This window comes from Artibeus jamaicensis, unplaced genomic scaffold, assembly GCF_021234435.1.
Source record: "Artibeus jamaicensis isolate MK-2021 breed Jamaican fruit bat unplaced genomic scaffold, CSHL_Jam_final scaffold_1964, whole genome shotgun sequence".
Classification (NCBI taxonomy): domain Eukaryota; kingdom Metazoa; phylum Chordata; class Mammalia; order Chiroptera; family Phyllostomidae; genus Artibeus; species Artibeus jamaicensis.
In genome coordinates, this window is record NW_026522030.1 from 8805887 (window position 1) to 8824604 (window position 18718).

At 47.1% G+C, this 18718-nt stretch overlaps 1 protein-coding gene and 1 long non-coding RNA gene across 2 annotated transcripts in view; one reads left to right on the plus strand and one right to left on the minus strand.

Moving 5' to 3' along the window:
- Window positions 1-15011, plus strand: part of LOC128626035 (uncharacterized) — a 21438-nt gene extending 6427 nt beyond the window's left edge. The window contains exon 3 of the long non-coding RNA XR_008389919.1: window positions 12711-15011. This is a non-coding gene — a long non-coding RNA (uncharacterized LOC128626035). The remainder of the gene's footprint in view (window positions 1-12710) is intronic.
- The window catches only part of DNAJC25 (DnaJ heat shock protein family (Hsp40) member C25), a 21109-nt gene extending 2391 nt beyond the window's left edge, over window positions 1-18718 (minus strand). Inside the window, exons 1-3 of the mRNA XM_037152661.2 lie at window positions 18287-18718; window positions 2639-2791; window positions 391-861 (exon numbers count right to left, since the gene is read on the minus strand). Of these exons, the coding sequence (XP_037008556.2) occupies window positions 391-861; window positions 2639-2791; window positions 18287-18619 (957 nt within the window). The 5' untranslated portion in view covers window positions 18620-18718. The remainder of the gene's footprint in view (window positions 1-390; window positions 862-2638; window positions 2792-18286) is intronic.

Genomic DNA, 18718 nt, shown 5'->3' on the forward strand with positions numbered 1-18718 from the left:
TCTCCATGGCTAAATTTACATGACGAGAAGGAACTGTGGGAAAGACCAAATTTTAGTGAGTGCAATTGAGTGCAGGGGGGTTGGGCCCCCCTGCAAACTCACACTGTCCCACCCTGCACTTCCACACGACCAGTCAGACCACTCTTCACACGTTCAGCATCAGTCACTTACAGTGATTACAACTCGACTTTTAAAAAGATGAATCACAGGTTAAAAACCCACTGTTCCACTACCAAATATAGCCATGCTTTCCAGAAAAGTAAGATCTTTATTCATTATTTAGCTCTTGGATTTCAGAAATGTGAGCATAGTCTGCGATCCCTTAGCGCACACCTCATTTTACCTTGGTAAGGAAGACGACCCCCAAATCGCGGCAGACTAATTACTCACCTCGTAGTTCTCCTTGATCCAGAGCTTCCGTTTAAGAAAATCTTCCTTCTGATGATCTTCCAGACTATCAAACTGAGACTTCGACATCTTCATAGATTTACGTATAAGATACAGTCTTTCTTCTTCCCCATATTCTTTGCCTTTGATGTTAAAATTGTAGACCCACCGGCAATACCAGACTAGGTATGAGCACAGGTGAAAAGGTGCTAAGAGGATCTGAAAGAGGAGAAGATCCCGGATCTGGGGCTTCTGATAGCCTCCCTTTATGTCTATCTTACTCTTGATAATGTTCTTTATAATGTTCTCCTCCTCGTCACGGATCTCCTCTTTGGGTTTTTTGTTTCTGCCCTTCTCTTTGGCTTTTCTGAGTAGCCCCTGCTGCTTAGCGATCTCCATGGCTTGGATCCGGTACTTGGGCACCGTGGCCAGGTAGCTGATTGCCTTGTCGTAGCTGTTCCACCAGCTGAAAAACTAGAATATGGAACAGAGAAAAATGGGTCATTTTTATCACCCAAATCCATCTGGGTGAGCACCACCCCCTCCCGACCCATTCTGGTTAAAAACAGGAACCTCAGGCATCTTAGTCAGTAAAAGACACAACTGAGTAACCTTTCTGTGTAAGTCAGGGGAGCCCTGAGCAGAGCAGAAAAGTATTAAATCAGACAGAAGATGCCCAAGATCAGAGGACAGATTGATGGAATCACACACCAGTGATTTCACGTCTTTACTATTTGGCTCTTTCCGAGATCACGATCAAGACATCTCTTTCACCCTGGCTGGTGTGTCTCGGTTGGAGCGTCACCCAGTAACCGGAGGGGCCCGTCCGACTCCCCGTCAGAGCACATACCTGGGTTGCGGCCCCATCCCCAGTTGGGGTCCACAGGGAGGCAATCGATCCATGTTTCTCTCCCTCCCTCCCCCTCTCGGAAATCAATAAGCGTGTCCTCAGGTGAGGATTAGAAACAAAAAGGAAGAAACCACAAAGTGCAGACTCGGCAACTATATTCATCCCACCTCTTCCCTAAACCGTCTACGCGCCATAGTTAATGCTCATCGTATTCTGTGCTGAAAGATTCAAACATGTTTAAACTCTTTACTGATTTGGACAGGAAAACATCTAACTTGTTTTATAAATATATGCAACCGCAAAGTGTTTTATTAATTGTCAGAAGAAGTCCTATTCTTCACATTTCCACACATTCCATTTGCTATTTTATTGAATAAATATAGCAGTTGCACCAATACTATCCTGAAATATTATAGTACCAATCTATTAGGAATAGGAAAACTTTATATATAGCTATATATATAAACTACATACATAGTTTATATATAAATGTATTATAAAAATACCATATTTAAAAATTATATATATATATATAAAACTAGGGGATTATATTATCTAAAACAGAAAAGTAAAATTATCCCTCTTGTCCCCCTCTGAAAGAATAAAACTTCTATAGAATGTGATACATTTAAAATATACAATCTATACAAGTTTTCTATAGAAATTCTTTTTTGTATAAAGTGAATCTCGTTTCTGGAAATCAAACTCAAGAAGCACCTTTCGAACTAGCAAACTGCTTTACTCTAGTCCCTTGATAGGTCCTGTTCTTCTAAAGGTCTGCATGATGAGTGTGGTCAGTTTAAGAACAGTGTGGGGACAACCAATTTCAGGCTGAAGTGAAATTTTTGTGATATTCCAAAAACAACATGAAGACTTCAGCGGTTGTGTGTTATTTCAGTGGTCCAGGCCGAGCAGGGGCACCCCCAGCAGGCGGGTGCTCGGGTGGGGGGCGTCTCTGGCGGCCACGTTGGTGTCAAGCACTACCGGCATCCAGGGGACAGGTGCCCGGACCTATCGAGTCATGTTCAGCTGCTCAGACTTTTCTCAAGTTTAAGGGAAAATCATTGAGAAGTTCCACAGAGGTGAAAGACGTGATCAGGTGGACATGGAGCCGGCTGTCCTGGGGAAACTGTGCTGGAGGAGGTGGCTATGAGAGAGAGACCCTCTGCTGGGTCCTCTCGGTAGTGATACAGCGACGGTCAGCAGTTTCTTGGACTTCCCACGGATGGAGATTCCAGTATTATCACTGGTTGAAAAAAATGGATATTTTTCTAACGTAAAAATACATCAACTGGATGAAAAATGTTATGAAAAGGTACTTCCAGTTCAGTTTCAACAACTAGCCCCAGGCACCGCACACTCGAGCACATGCAGGTGGACACACACACCACCAACACCCACCTGAAACACTGAAACGGCACACACGCTGACCAAAATCACGACCCTGACGTCCACTTTGGGGGCCAGGCGCCGGCGGTAGTAGTGGTAGTAGTGGCGGTAGTACTCCTCCGGGTGGTCCAGCATGTAGTCATAGTCCTTCCGCGTTTCCTCATCCTGCAGGGCAACAAGACACCCGATCTGATGGACACTCCCCCAAAAAGGCCTTAGTTTATAGCCTGTTAAGGCAGACCTAGAATTCTATAGTTATGTAAGCTTAATCTGAGGAAAACCACTGGAACGATCAAAATAAAGAAATTTCCCATCCCTCTTCAAAGGCACACGTTAATTTGTTTCCAGAACGTTAATGTTAGTTATAAAGCATAATAAAAAAAAAGATGTCCCTATATTCTTGAGTATTGCTGGGCATCCTAGAAAAAGAAAAATGCTTTAATAACAATCAGTGATGCCTTTGTAGCCAGTGCTGTGCTAACAAAAGTGCCTTCGTGCCCTTATAACTTGGGAGCACGTGGACACCTACACTCAGCGACAGCTGACGGGAGAAAATGTTCGTGTCTACTGTGCATATTCAGGACTCTCCAGCCTTAGGTAGACAGTTTTCTGCTGAAAGCAGCGATGAAGACAACAAAGAGCAGACGGAGCCAGCTGGGCCCGCAGGACGGAGCTGTGCTCGCCCCAAAGAGGTGTCCCCACCGGGCAGTGGCCAGCGTCTGGCTTTGGGACTTCGGGTGAAATGTTTAGCCTCTCTGAGCCTCCCCTTTTTTCTTTTTTCTAAAATAGAGATAATAATACCTGCTCTGCTGAGTTTACAGAGTTGTTTTGAGTATCAAATGACATACATTAAACAAAAACATGTTACAAATGCTTGGTACATTGCTACTGAAATGCCTTGTCACAGCCAGTTCATAAATATGGTAACATATAAATCTCCGTCATAGAGACATGTTGAAAAAATCATAACACTCAGACATGCCGCTGTTTACAAATGCTCACAGATAAAACATGCCTTAAAACCTTCTCTGATTGTGATCAATTTCTAACAGGGATAAAGGCCCATCTTTTATTGAGCTCTATCGGCTGAAGAGCTACTACGATAGCTTATGAATTGCTTTTAATCACACAGGAAACCTATTTTGTCTTTGTGCCTCCAAAATCTTAAAGACTAAAAGCACAGCAAATTCTTTCCTCTCTGAGAGAACACAGGAACCGCCATGAAAACTAAACTCTTTTTTCACCTGGAGAATGTCTTTTTGTTAGGATGAATTCTTTAACGTCCACAGAATTGCGGATTTTTAGGCAAAGGCATTTCTGCAGGTGAAATCTACAGCCGGTGCTCTGCTGCAGCCACGCACAGCGGTTCTGGAGGCTGTCCGGGACCTCCTCCGCGGTCCCCCAAAAGGCAGTGAGTGTGCCGCAGCCTTCAAGTAAAGTCTGCTAGTGATGAAAATCTTCCCTGTGCCCATTAAAATCGTTAAGTGTTTTCTGTTAAGAATTCTGAATTTGAGTGAGCACATTTTCAGTGACAAATCTCTTTCATTACATGAAAAATATTTTTAACTTCTGACTAGAGTTTGATACTAGATATAAATTAGTATCCAGTACAGTTAGATGTGAATATATACAAACTCCCCAGTACGAGAACTGTCTGTTATATAAGAAGGGCTAAGGACCTGATACTGTTTTCAAATTCACTCCTTATATGTTCATTTCTGTCAAAAAAAAAAAAAGATGTTCTGTGGCCATTGCCACACTCCCCGGTGTCAGTCAATTGTTCCGTCTATAAGCCATTATTATTCTGTAGAGCTTCTAGCCTGAAGCGGGTGGAATGTTAGCAGTCATAGAGCTAGCTCTGAAGACTAAAACCCACGTCTCCTGGTGAATCGCATTTTGCGTACTTCAAGACAGCCTTTGAGAATTTGCCCATTGTCCCTCCATTTTTTGCTATTGGGGCTAATTTTACAGAAATGCTCTGCTTTTGGCCATAAATCCTTGGCTTTTAACTCAGCCTCCGAATGTTGGCAGATGCCTTTTAAAACGCATTTCTTCAAACCCGATTCTTCTCCTTGCTGCAACTGGACTGCAGGGCGTTCTGAGCTGACCGCCGCCCTGGCAGCCAACTCCTGCCAGCCTGCAGCGCCAGTCTCTGGGGGGGCCCACCCGTGCGTCTGGGTGGAGTCCACAGCAGGATCTCGGAGGTGACTGAACTCTGCCACGTCAGGGCCACGCATCCCAGGGTGGCCCTTCCTTCTCTGTTCTCTTGTCTTAGTGAAGGTCCCAGTCCACAGAAGGCAGATACCCCTCCTCAAACACGTCACCCGCTCTTCCCCAGGGGCTACCCTCTTCGCACTGGTCCCTGGATTTGTGACATCACCAAGTCCTGTGCTCCTCTAACAACCAGGATGGTCAACTCATGCTCCAGCAACCAGCAACCCCAAAACCTGTACCTCGAGTCTGGCCTCTCCACCGCAACCAGAGCCTAGAGTCTGACCAGAGCCTGCTCGAGGCCCTCGCACTACCTAATCCCCGCACACAGCTCCAGGGCCGGGTCTGGCTGCCCTTGGGACGATTTTCTTTTCCTTGGAGTCACTGTGAATGTATGACCCTGTCCTGGTCACGATTAGAGCCGAGAAGGTTGGAATCTTTACTCAGTCTACAGCTTCCCCTGCAGAATGAAAACAGCGATTTTAGGCTGAGGCCTGTGCGTAACGGACTGTAGAAGGCGTTCAAGGTTGGCACAGAGTGGAGTGTCAGGAGCTCTCGCAGTCTAAGTCAAAAGCCTACTCGCTAGTAGCCCACAAGTTTCAGAACCAGCCCAGTAAGAACACAAGGATACCAGGAATCTTAGCAGAAGAGAAGACAGAGGCTGGGGCCCGATGAGAGAGCTGCGGGTAGATATGTATTTGTTTGTTTCCTCCTGTGCGTCTTGGAACTAAGGTGGTCTGACATTCTTAAAATTTATTTTTTAACCTCCATGGCTAATCAGTTAAAATTTCCCTGGCAACCAACAAGGCCTCCGTAACTGGCCTATCTTGCCCAGCAACACCTCGTCCCTTCCCGCTCTTCGGTCCACAACCAACAGTCAGACGGTAGTTTCTAGACCTAAGTGTGGCCTTCCAGCACGGCATGCTCTTCCACGCCTGTCTTTGACCCAGGAATTCTTTCTAACTCAAATGCCACCCCTTTCTTCCAATCTCGGGAGCTCCCATTAAGCCTTTAGGAGAAGAGCTACTGCTTCAGACCGAGTTACACCACCCTCTTACACAGGTTACCTGTTTGTTATAGCACTTATCACATTGTAGTCACGGGGTTTTTTATTTTTCTGGAATGAGAACATCTAGAAGACAGGTAGGGTGACTCATGAATCTCTGCATATCCAAGACCTAGCACAATGCCCGTCACTCCGTGAATGTCATTTTAAAAAGGAGTGAAACTCGGGAAAGGCTCCGCCTCCCTAGAGACAGCTCTCCAGCCAGCGGCTCAGGCCTCCGTCTCCCGGGAAGGCTGGGCGGGTGATGATGTCACCGCAACTTCGGCTTAGCAGGCACGGCTGCTTTTGCTGTCCAGTCTATGGAAGTGCGCTGCTACTGTGGCTTCAACAGCTGAAACCTGAAAACAGTTTAGTGTCTTACCTTTCAACAAGCAGTACTTTTTTCTTTCAGCAATTTTGTGGATCTTAAAGTCCCAGGGTCAGGAAGATGCCAACTTCTTTTCAAAACCAAAACCTTTATACTTGTTTCTTCCTCCTCTCTGTCCTGAGCCTTGACAAGCTGGGCAATAAGCTCCTTGTCTCTACTCTCTACCAGGAAAAATGGCGCTTCTGCTGGCGTGCGCTCCACTGCCAATCCGCTCGGGCATACGCAGCAGGGCTGGACACAGCCACCACATCTAGATCAAAGGTGAACGAGAGGAAACCCACAAAGACAGCACTGAGTCCTTCCTTCTCCGAAAGTGGTCACCCCCCCGCCCCAGAGGCAAAGATACGTTACGTTCTTGCCCTTGAAAGGAACAAAGAACTGTTTACTCTTGATAAACATAAATTGCAATAATCTGATATTGCAGCCAGTTTCCCATTAAAAAGTTTCTATTACACAGATAGTCAAAAGCATTTTAGGATGGTAAAGGCCAGGAATCGATAATATATGAAAACATAGTGATATTTTGTTTGGACTTAAAAATATGTATTCATCTTTCCTTTTTTTAAAGAAATACCCCCACAGACAAATGATCTTAAAAAACAAAAACATCTGTTCCCCTAAATTTCCTTCCAGACTACGGCATCTACTACGGGACACATGAAGCCCTATCAATTCCACACCCTTTCTTGTTCCCGGCCCACCGGCCACTGGTGTGCAACTAACCACCGTCTCAGACACCTTCTCGGCCTGCAGGTGATCTCGGCAAGTCCCGTGACGTGCAGTGTCACGTCTACACGAGTGACACTCACACCTGTTCTTCCTGTGTCCACCTATTTTCAAACATCTCCTCAACATTTCCTAAAATGTCACAAAAAATCTCAGACTCAACATGCTCCAAATCAAAATCTGCTCCTCTGTGTTTCTGTGAATAGGATAATAATAGCATCAGCTTGGTTACCTGAGCTTTTAAACACCTTATTTTCTACTTGGCAAATAAGTATTCGGGGCATTAAGCCTTGTGCTGAACTCAAAAGAGGATAAAGAGAAAAATAAGCTAAGGTCCTAGCCACAGGAACTCGCCAGCTAGAAGAATGCGGCCAGCCAGAAAAGTGCCATCTGATATGCAGAGGAATCCAGGGTTGACTCACTCTGCCGGACAGCGCGGGCAATGGGATCACAGAAGAGATGAAATGAGGGCTGGATTTTGAAAAGCAAGTCAGACATGGAAACACTTGTTCCTGGCACGAGAACAGCCAGTGTCAGGGTACAGGAGACTCTATGAATATAATGGATTCAGGGAAGCTTGAGCAGTGGATTCAAGAGAGAGGAGCAGTAAAACTGGCCAGGAAGGGGGGTTTGGAGGGGAACCGGAGGACCTCAGAGACCAGGCCGAAATGTTAGGCTGTTATCGTCTGGACTGGTCGAAAAGTGATAGAGTTAAGAGCAACGGCATTGAGTAGAAGTATGTATTTTGGAAAAACAATGATGGTAGTCCTGTAAGGAATGGAATGAGGGAGAAACAGATTTTAGAGGCTAAGAGGTAGAATGAATGGGGCTGAGTGATTAGAGTACAAGAGTCAATCACGTTGACCATGGCGGTGAAGTTTTAATTACAGTTACCGTGTGGACCTTGTTGCTATAAGATAAGGAACAGAGGACAAAGACAGTAAATTTGGAGAAGATGCAAGGGAAGACTGGAAATTTCTGAAATGGGGAGAAAAAGTAATTACAGTACGTCTTTTCAATCCCTGGGGACTCCGAGGACTATCTGCTCCTGCAGGAGGGATATGCCTTTGTCTTTGAAAAGCCAATTTTACCTTTGTAGAGACAGAAGTAACTTGTAGAAACCTGGAAGCGACACAAATGATTCTTGGTCGCAGAAAGACCAATTGTGTCACGTAATGCAGCTGATTACTGCCTTGTCACACTGACCCATTTCACAGGCAGGTCAGCATCCCTCGTCTGACTATACACGAGTGGCTTTTTTTCTCTTTTGAACCAGTTTTAATATCTTACTGGTCCCTGCGTTAATTCATGAGTTAAATAAAATCTCTGGTACTTGTTCATTTTGTATTTGTTTGAGAGTCATGATTATATGGGATGTGGACTCCGACCAGCAGTATCCAGGTGTTGTGGATGCAACGAACAAATTCACACGGACTGCAGGAGTCCAGTGGAGAAAGGGACAGCACGGCCACTCTCTGAGTAGGAGAGCACCTTGACCCCTGCCTGGACAGGCTTTTATTGCTCTTCTGGGAGCTGACCTCAAGAAAGGTCTTCATTCATCATGGTCAGGCAGTAAGGATCAAAGAATGGATAGAATTCAAAAAATTCAAAGAACTATGAGGGCTTATTCTGAGTCAGGGTCAGTTAGCTAAAGGACCTTGAAACTTTGGGAAACAAACTCATTTCATGCTTGGACCCTTATCAGAAAATTGAGGACATTCTTAGCAAAGCAGGCTTCACAAGATTTTATGCATTCTTTTAAAGGCCTGATTGCCACGGGGAACTCCCCATTCCTGCCCAGGGCCGCACCCACCTCTGGCATGGTTTCAGGCCTCAGTCAGGCAGGGGAAGTAAGGCAGACAAGAAATTAGGAGACTTCTCACAGGCAGAATGAGGACTCAGGCTATGTCAAAGCCGAGGGGTGAGGGTCCATCACCCCCTTTTTCTATAGTCCCCCAAGCCCTTCTCTGAGGGTCCCATCCTGACTGTGCCTGTCTTAGGTGGTCCCTCCCTTGAGGAATCTTAACTGCCATTGGCTAACTGCTCCAGTCATCTTGCCCTGGGGCCAGGCAGGGTGAAGTAAAGGGGGCAGAGGCAGTGGCCCTGCCAGGGAGATAAGCTTTGTCTCTTTAGTGACCTACAGTCTCAGGGTCTCTTACTCAGCCTTAGCCATGGGGAGTGGGGTTACAGCTTCTGGAACCACAGAGGGCAGCTCCCAACACCATCTGCTTTTAAAACTTATACTTTAGCAAAGATTAAAGAGACGGTTTCAGACATGTTTAATTTTGGGTGCCTGTGCTACAGATGAAAGGCTATTGAAAATATGAACTTAGAGAACACACAGATTTTAGCGCTGTCAAGGATTTAGTTGAATTTCATCAGGAAAAGCTCAGAAATTTAAAAAAAAAAAAAGAAGAGTACTAAAAGAACAGAACTCTAAGGAAAAGCAATGTTTAAGGTATAGGCGCAGGGAAAGAAGACTCTGGAGCCTGAAAAGAAATGACTAGAAAGATAGGAGAAACGGGAGAGAATTACAGCAAGAAGTCAAGGGAGAGCATCTTAAAGAACTACACGGTCAACACTATCAAATGCCACAAAAAGTTCCAGGGAGAAGAATGACGAGCCCTCAGATCTGAAGCGGAGAGTGCCAAGTTCACCTAAGAACAGTCCCGGTGCGTGTGCTGACGTCCACACCAGTCTCCGACAGCGTGAATGAAAGGGAGATGAGCACAGACAGTCAGCGGCAGAAAAAGAGAAGAGCAGAAAAAGAGGGATGTTGGGACCACAGCTTTAACAGAAAAAAGAAAAATTAAGTGAAGGAAATGCGAAACAAACAACCAAGAGATTCTTAAAGTTACCAAAGAGGAGTGATGAGATTCCAGAAGATGATGGTGGAGATAAAATCAGTTCAGTCGCCAATACCTCTCTGCCTTCCCCAGCCATCCTCCATATCGTTCTAGAATATTCCTTCTGAATCAAACAGCAGATTTGTGTTACTTCTCTACTTTGAAACCTCTGGTAACTGTTCAATACATAAAGTTCATACTCTTGAACTCAGCTTAAAGGGCAGTTCTTCATGGGTCCCCGAACTAAGTTTCAGCCTCCTGAAACATTCATTCTCCCTGTGAATCACCGGACAGGCTTCTTACCTACAAGTAGTAGATCCCTAAAGTCCATGAAAAAATGCCACAAGGGTCTTTGTCATATGAATATCTCAAAATATTCCATTTACCCAAGATAAATTTGCATGAGCTAAGTTAAAACGTCAAGCGCTCAGTTTCTGGCTGGAATAATATCAACTCTGATTGGCGGTTGGTAACATCACATGTCAGGTGGTCACAGCACTAGAATTAAATACCTCTGGTGTGTAATCAACCTTGGCCATAAATAGGGTGTAAGAGCTGAAAATTAGGGATCGGTAAAAAATAAACAACACTTAAGGGATCACAGCAGAAACGGCAAATGGGGCACGCAAGGTCCCGCCCCGCTCTGGGCCCATGGGAGAGATCACTCTCAAACCTGTCATCTTTCCCACCGAATCCAGACAAGGCCTCAGAATGTTTACAGGTGGGTCAGGGTCATGACCAATCAAAGTTGGCATGTGAAATAAAGACTATCTGCTCTCAAGCTTACTTAATTTGGCTGTTTATCGGCATCACAACTGTCATAAAAATTTACCTCGATCTGGATTGATGCTGGGAAAGAAAAGCAGCAATACTAATAGGTGCTATCAAATTTTTCCCCCTAAAAACAAAGAGGCCCGGGGAATCAAATAATAAAAGTGATCCTTGGGCCCTGGCTGGTGTGGCTCTGTGGCTGAGTGCTGGCTTGAGAACCAAAAGGCGGCTGGTTCGATTTCTAATCAGGGCACATGCCTGGGTTGCAGGCCGGGTCCCCTGTAGTGGGCCCAAGAGAGGCAACCACATATTGATGTTTCTCTCCCTCTCTTTCTCCCTCCCTTGCCCTCTCTCTCAAAATAAATAAAATCTTTTTCAAAAAAGTGATCCTTAGTAGAGAAAAAGCTCACCAAACCACACCTCCCCCCTGGACCAGCCCTGCACACTGGCGACTCCGTGTTTTTGTTGGTCAGGCTCTGCCCCGACCCCATTGGTCCCTTCCCCACCCACCTCGGTGACTATCCAAGATCCAGATCAAAGGGTATATCCTACTCCAAGCCCCAAAGAAGAAATAATTATATTCCGTCCTGCTCTCGCTGCTGCAGTATCATGTATGCACCTTTTTATCATGCAACTTAAATGAACAACCAAACAATAACTCTCTGTCTCCTTGTTATGTTAAAAGCTTAACAGCAGGAACAGCCCCGTGCACAGGAGACCCCTGCTGTGGTCTCCTCCCCAGCACCTATGTCTCCGTACTGGTTACATACAGAAAGGGGAAAGAGAAGGTACTAAAGAAAACCAGAACGCAGTGACATAGAGGGGCAGGCAGTTCCCAATCCCCACTTTTGCCGAGTTTCGCCTAAGCGCCAGTGCCCTGCCAGCGGTCAGACCGAGGGAAGGAAACCGAAGGGCTCTTGTGACGTCCCTGCCGAGACCAGGCCGGAGGAGCAGAGGCTCTGTCTGCACAGCGCTGACCGACCAGGCCCCTTTTCTATGCTCTCCTCTTGCAGTCTTGCAACATGCGGTCCGATTCTGCGTCTTCCCGTCTTCCACCAGTCACGGCGTTTCCAAATGCACCCTTTCCGCGGGTTCCCTCCTCGGCTTATTTTTTATGCCATCTTTCTCATTTTATCTATTTTAGCCAATTCCTATCTATATTCAAAAATTCTTGTTCGGACTCTAAAACTTTCAGAACACGATTTCTCCTTAAAAGTAGAAGTGCATTTTCTTTTTCTTTCATCCAGGAATTTTTCATTCATTTCCGACCAATCAACCTCAGCTGTGCCACTCTTTCAGACTATCATCACTTCGGGGTAAAATGCTGACGCAAGCTCCCCACACCACTGTCAGCAACTGCAGAAATCCACTTCCGAGTTCCAGTCTACCGGCGTTTATCTCAGACATGAGTTTTTCCCTAACGGACACTCATCATCCGGTGTGCCAGACACCGTGCTAGGTGCCACAGATACACGTAGGAGAGAACTGGGGAGCAAGGCTCGGTGGAGCGGGGAACTCAGTGTTCACAGTGCAGTGTGATAAGTGCCATATCCATGTGAAAAGACCCAATGTTGACATAGTGAGCGATGGTCTGCTTACCTAACTTCCAAAGTCCACGATTCCCTAAACCCCCAGGAGTCAAAAATGCTAACTACCGTTTCACTGGCCTCACTCATGTTACGAAGCAAATACAAAACGGTGTGTGAAATCCGGAATTGTCTGGAGCCCTGCTGAGATCTGGAACTCTTCATTTTTATTTTTAAAAATTAAATTGATGGGGGTGACAATGGTTAATAAGATTAAAGAGGTTTCACGTTGGACAGAGAAAGTTAAGAACTGTATGATTTCACTCGTCTGTAGGAAACAAAACTGGAATGTTATTTGAGAATATGAACCTGCGCCAACGACGGGGGTGTGGGGGGGTGTGTCAGGAGCCCGACCAATGCCTTCACCTTCCAGTACTACCACCCTTCTTTTCTCTCGGGGGTGGGGGGTGGGGGTGGGGGAGGGGCATTTCCTGGACCTCGCTCTGCACAGACAGACTCCCTGCTGCTGAAACAACAATGACTAAGGGTGCACTTTCCCTTTTCACCGAAGGCTGGCAACTCCGAGTCCCCTGCTGGAGCTGAGACACGACGATGTGGCCCTGGACAGGTCCCGCGGCCACCAGCCAGAGCCAGCAGAGCCCAGCCGTTCCGCCGGAGAAGCGGCTGCTCCAGGGCCACCCACAGCCGGGCTGTGTCAGTGAAGCCACCTGCACTGCTGTCCTTCATGGCAGCCCACGTGGGGGGTTTCCCACTGTTTAATGTTCTTTTTCTCAATTGTCTTCTTCTCTTCTCATTTAATTTTTTTTTTAATTTGTTCTTTTCCCCATTTTTTTCTTTAGATTTTTTTTAGTTAATTAGCATTGTTTATTAGTACTGTTCGTTAGCATTGTTAGTACAGTGAATATAGTTAATATGAGTGGAGTTGCTATAGTTAGCATTGTTTATTAGCACAGTTAGTATGTTACCATAGAACAGTTAGTGCTGTTAGCAAAGTTAGTAAGCACAGTTAGCATCGACAGTGTTGTCGGTATGGTCGGCAAGTCGCCATGTCCAATGACCTTGCAGCCATCCCTGCCAACAAAGGGCCCCATGTTGGCCTTTATGAGCTCCTGAAAACCACTGGCCAGGGAACCTTTGTCAATGCAAGGGTGGCCCAGCACATTCTGATGGGGACAGAGGTGGCTGTCAAAGTCATTAATTGGTGGGGCTCCCCTATACTTTTTCAAGAAGCCCACTACATGAAGGGCTTGAATCACCGGTAACAGTTATTTGAGGAGACTGACACCGGGAAACATTACTCTTTTCTGACACTGGCTTGGTTACCTGGAGGGCCGCACGACTGGGGAGCAGGCCGGAGCCCTGTTCTGTGTCAGCGGTACAGCACCGCCACCAGAGGGACATCATCCACAGGGGCCTGCAGCCAGACAACATCCTCAGAGATGCTGAGCCGACTGGCAGACTGGCAGCCTTCGGCCTCAGTAGTGAATTCATTGGCCGTGAGCGTCCTGTGGCATCCTCTCTTATGTCGCCCCGGAGCCCTTCTGCCGCCAAACGTACCGTAGCCCCGGGGTTGACGTATGGAGCCTGGGGGTAGTTCTGTGCGGGGACCCTGCTGTTTGTGGGGGAGCACTTTTGAGATGAAGCATCGGATGCGGAGTGGACACTTCCATGTACCGATACTTTATGTCTACAGAATGTCAAAAAGTTTTTAAAAAATTAATGACCCTTGGAACCCGGCAATAGAACAACACTGGAATATGTTACGAAGGACCCAGAGCTCAACCCGGGCCAGGAGGAGGTGCTCAGGCCTTACAGGGAGCCCCCAGGACAACACGGATCGCCCAGTGACAGAGATAATAAAGAACCTGGGATTTGAATGAGACAAGATCCAGGAATAAGTAACAGAAAGAAAGTACAACAAAGCAATGGGTACATGCTTGATCCTAAGTCCCTGAAAACCAAGGTAAAGAGCACACCATCAGAGTAAGACCCTGCCCCAAGCCTGAGAGGTTCTGCCCTGATGGCAGAAGACCAAAGAGCCGGCTATTCCCCCTGGCCAACCTGGAGTCGAGGACCTCCATCCCCAACCCAGCCTTCCATCCCCGGGCCCCAGCGAGGCCCGGGGTGGGCTGCCCCTCCACCTACAGCAGCAGCGGCGGGCCCCCGCAGTGGCGGCCCTCCACGGGGAACCAACACCAAAAACTCTTTTCATGTTGGGCAGCCTGATGGTGGGAGCCCAGCCTCTCCCTCTGGCCACAGGCATGGCCAGCAGGGGGCGGTAACTAGGAGGTTCTTCTGTTTCCCATTAAGACGTACGTGCTGTAGGCTGTCCACTAACAGAAGCAGAAGTGAAACCAATATAATTTTTAAAATTGTGGAGAACCAAGGCAGGACCACAGTCAAGACTCTGGCTCAAGCCACAGCCCCTGCATTTTACACCCAACGAGAAGGCACTGCGCACCAGGGCGGCCAGCCACTGGGGTGCAGGGGTCAGCCAGAGGCTGGGTGCAAGCGCAGTAGGGGCATGCGCACCTCTCAGGGGGAGGACTTGATCCAGTGGACAATGGAGAGGTGAAACCGCTTAGTTCCGAAAGTGGCCTGTAGCCCCCCAGGCGGGTTGGGGGCTGGGGGGCTGGCTCAGAGGATAGGCCCCCCTCACTGCAGGTCCACCCCTCAGCCCCCACTTGAATGAAACTTCAGAGACTGAACTGTTTTTCCTGGGGGCCCTTCTCCCCTACGCTGCTCTTCTTTTCTCTCACGTTTGTGGGGGTTCTTATTAAAGTATTTGGTTCTTCCAAATCTTATAATAAATTTGAAGCTCCAGGGAAAAAATGCTAAGTGTGATATCTCCTTGTCTTAAAAAATGTATTGAAATCACATTGGTGTACTTATTTTTAACAACCACCATCTAAAAAAAAGAGGTATTTATTTGGCCAAGACAACATTAGAATCATAAACCCACTAAATCTTACACAAATATATTCCCACTTGGTGATGTATTTATTCACTATCGACATTCAGAGATCTTTGGTTACTAGAAGCTTTGATGTGACACCACCGTTAGGTTATAATGAGTATATACCATCTTCTACATTAAAAATACGAAGAGATTCACTCGAACCATTATGCAATACACCTGAAACTAATACAGAATAAAACTGCACAGAACCCATAACTGACAAATTAAATAACATGATAATAAAAGAAACTGAAACAGACCAATAAGAAGAGAAATGAAGAAGGTATGAGAAAATTACAGGGGGAAAAAAGATTCCCAGCTCCAGGGCCGTTGCAGCTAAATTATTTCACACTTCACCAGAGAAACGACTTCTGGTAGGTACCCTGTCCCAGAGGTGAAATTTACCTCTGCCCGCTGCAAAGCAAATATAAAATCTACTTTTTCCAGCATATATATTCCAGCAACGACTAACCGGGGTTGCAAAGGACAGTCTTCCCAGCTCCCTCCCCTCCTTGCTGACTGACTGGGACATAAGAACACCTCTCACAGGGTTTACTGTTATTCCTTATGGGGAGAGAGGCAGAGTGTAACAAAAATGGCGAGCAGATGGAATGTGGTCCCAGGTGTGCAGCTGCTGCCTCCAGGAGACGATATGCGGAATTCTAGATACGTGGAACTTCTGCAACTTGCCTTTTTCCAGGGCCACTGGACGGCACCTCCTCCCACTCTCCTATCTGACCTGCTCTTAACAAAGGCCCTGTGGCCCTCTTAGCACTCACAAGCTCTGTTCCCAGCCTGCCCACAGAATCCACGCAAAACAGTTACAGCCCCACGGCCTCTAGGGAGTAATGCGGAAGGCTGAGGCCATCCAAACTGAATGCCCCTGTTCACTGGGCCTTTGCGTTACCCAGAGATGATACTCTCTGGCAACATTCTCACAATTTTCCATTATGACAACTAATTATCAGACCACCCTGTTTGTTTTTAATAACTTCTTCAACACACAGCAAGTCAAAGTCCTTTTCCTTGTTCCAGGAGACGGCATCTGCACCGAAGTTTTTGTTTATTTATTTTTGTTTGGGATTTTGTTTTGTTTTTAAGTTTCCCTGAGCTGTTCCAAATGGAAATGGAATCCATGTCCATTTCTATACATTCAAAATGGGGCTTTTCACTGGGCTCGGCTGAGCCTGATATTCAAGGGTCTGACTAGCCCAACACACCCTTTTCTCTCACAGATAATTTCCATTCTCTTGCAGTAACACAGAATGAGGCTGGGAAACCAGAGGACACGCCAGCACTCCCTCCTCCCTCAGCGCAGATCCAACTGCAGTGTCCTGTTTGGAGGTACCACAAAACTCCTGTGGGAATCAGGAGTAAAAGTGTTATTTTCTGCAGACCTGCCAGTGTTTAACGGCCCCAGAAGTCCTTGTTCTTGACTGGACAAATCATTTTAAAGTACTTTTTATTAGGCGACCATTCAGTGCTAAACTTCAGGGGTAGAAACCTGTAGAAGCAACTATTTTAGATCCACTAGATCAGCCTCTAAGTTTGTCTCTTCAAGAAAACGGCAAGTATATTTAGAGTTTTGAGGTTCCTTCCACCAAGAATTTCTCTACTGTCCCTATTTCTTGGTAGTTCTTTTACTAACATGCTCACCATTCTCACGCCAAGCCTACCACTTTCCGACCACAGCAGAGGGCACTGGCGCTAGGGTTTCTGCTGCCTTCTCTGGAAGCCCTCCACCTGTCCAGTGCTTTCTTACACGCCACCAGGGCTTCGGAGGACCAGCAGCAGCCTTTCCGGTTGCTGGTTTGGACCACTATCCTTCCCCACTGCAGAAAAACACAGCCTGGGGCTTCAGATGATGGTTGCTCTGGATGGAGAAGTTCTTTCCTACAATTTTGAAGTCTTTCTTCAATTACTCCTTCTCCTAAATAATAGGCAAACTCAGCCCTCTGGCCTTAGCACTGTCCCAGCACTCCCCCCTACCCCATTCCTCAGTTAATTGCCAAAAAAACTACAACCCCACCCATGCTAGTGAAAATTTAGTGAACTAGGCATGCTCATTTTATGGCCCCACACTATTCAGACCACTGTGGAAAGCATGAATGAAGAGCCTTTAACTCTTTGATTCAGTATTTTCAGCTCTAGTAAGCAAATCTGGAAAAGGAATCCATGGTAAAATTAAAGCATACCCACTCAAAGCAGTCACTGAAAGCAGACTATATAGCAACATGAAAAACTGGCAAGAAAGGAAGAAAAGAAAGACCATACAAGTACAACTGCCCTTACATTAGAATGATGGGGCCTTTGAAGCAGAAACACTTCAACTGAATATGGTTTATACTTTGTGATTTCTTACATGGTTTGATTTCTGCAGTAGCAGAAGAAAGCAGGATGGAGCTAAATCTCCCCATCCCCACAGGGCTCAATAAAACCTTTGTCAAATGACTGCAAACATGCAAAATATTTCCTACTTGAAACTCTTCGGGTCTTGAACCCCAAGTCATTAAGCACCTAGTTATTTATAGGCCCCGTGCAGAGGGGTTCTCACACTTGTTTAACCCTCATAAAAACCCTGTAAGGAGGCGTCACGGCCTTAATTTTACACACGAAGAAACAGCTCATCCAGCACTGTAAGTCACTATCCAAGGTCATGTACAGCGTCCGATCCAAGAGTTAAACGTGGTCTTCTCAGTGGTGTTCATTGCTCTTCTCAGATTTCTTTAGATCCTTAAACCCAAGCTAAATGTCACAATTAATAGCATCCCCACTAACCAAGTTTCTCTCAGGCCACCTGGCGCTATCACACTATCAGTCAATATTAAAGACCGTTCCTGTGTTTCTATCGCAGATCCTGGTACCATATAATAATCACTCTGCTTCCCGAATGGGAGCTGCACATTATTAAACTACTTTCACTAAATCGCAAGATGACCAACCCATGCTCTGTCTTCCTTGCACTGCAAAGACTGTCACCAAGGGGCGGGGGCTGGCTGTCCCCCTAAGGCCAGAGGGGGTTTCTATCTTTGTCAATGGGCCGTGTAGGCTCTTACACAGGCCCAGTGGGAAAGTGCGAGCTTCTGATCTCACGTGGTGGTGTCAGCACGGGGGCCGTGCGCTTCCCCGAAGAGACCCCGCAGCCCACCGGTGACCCAAGGCCTCACCTTGAGAGTCTCGTAGGCGGTCGCCACCAGCAGGAAGGCCTCCTCCGCGCTCTGCAGCGTTCGCCCGGGACCCTCGTCGCCGGGCTCTGGCCGGTAGCGGTCGGGGTGGTAGCGCCGGGCCAGCTGGCGGTAGGCCCGCGCGATCTCCGCCTTGCTGGCGGTGCGGCTCACGCCCAGCACCTCGTAGCAGTCCCGCGTGCCGCAGTACAGCCCCTCCACCAGGGCCCACGCCGGCCGCGCCAGCAGCAGCGCTAGCAGCAGCCTCGGCAGCAGCACCCCCCGGAGCCGGTCTGCATTCTCGGCTTTCCCGCAGGCAACCAGCCGCACCGCCATTCCGGCCCCGGCCGCCGATCCGCCACCCTAGCGCCTGGCTGCCAGCCGCCGCCGCGCTCCCAGCTCTTCCGCGGCGTCCAGCTCCCAGTCAGCAGGACC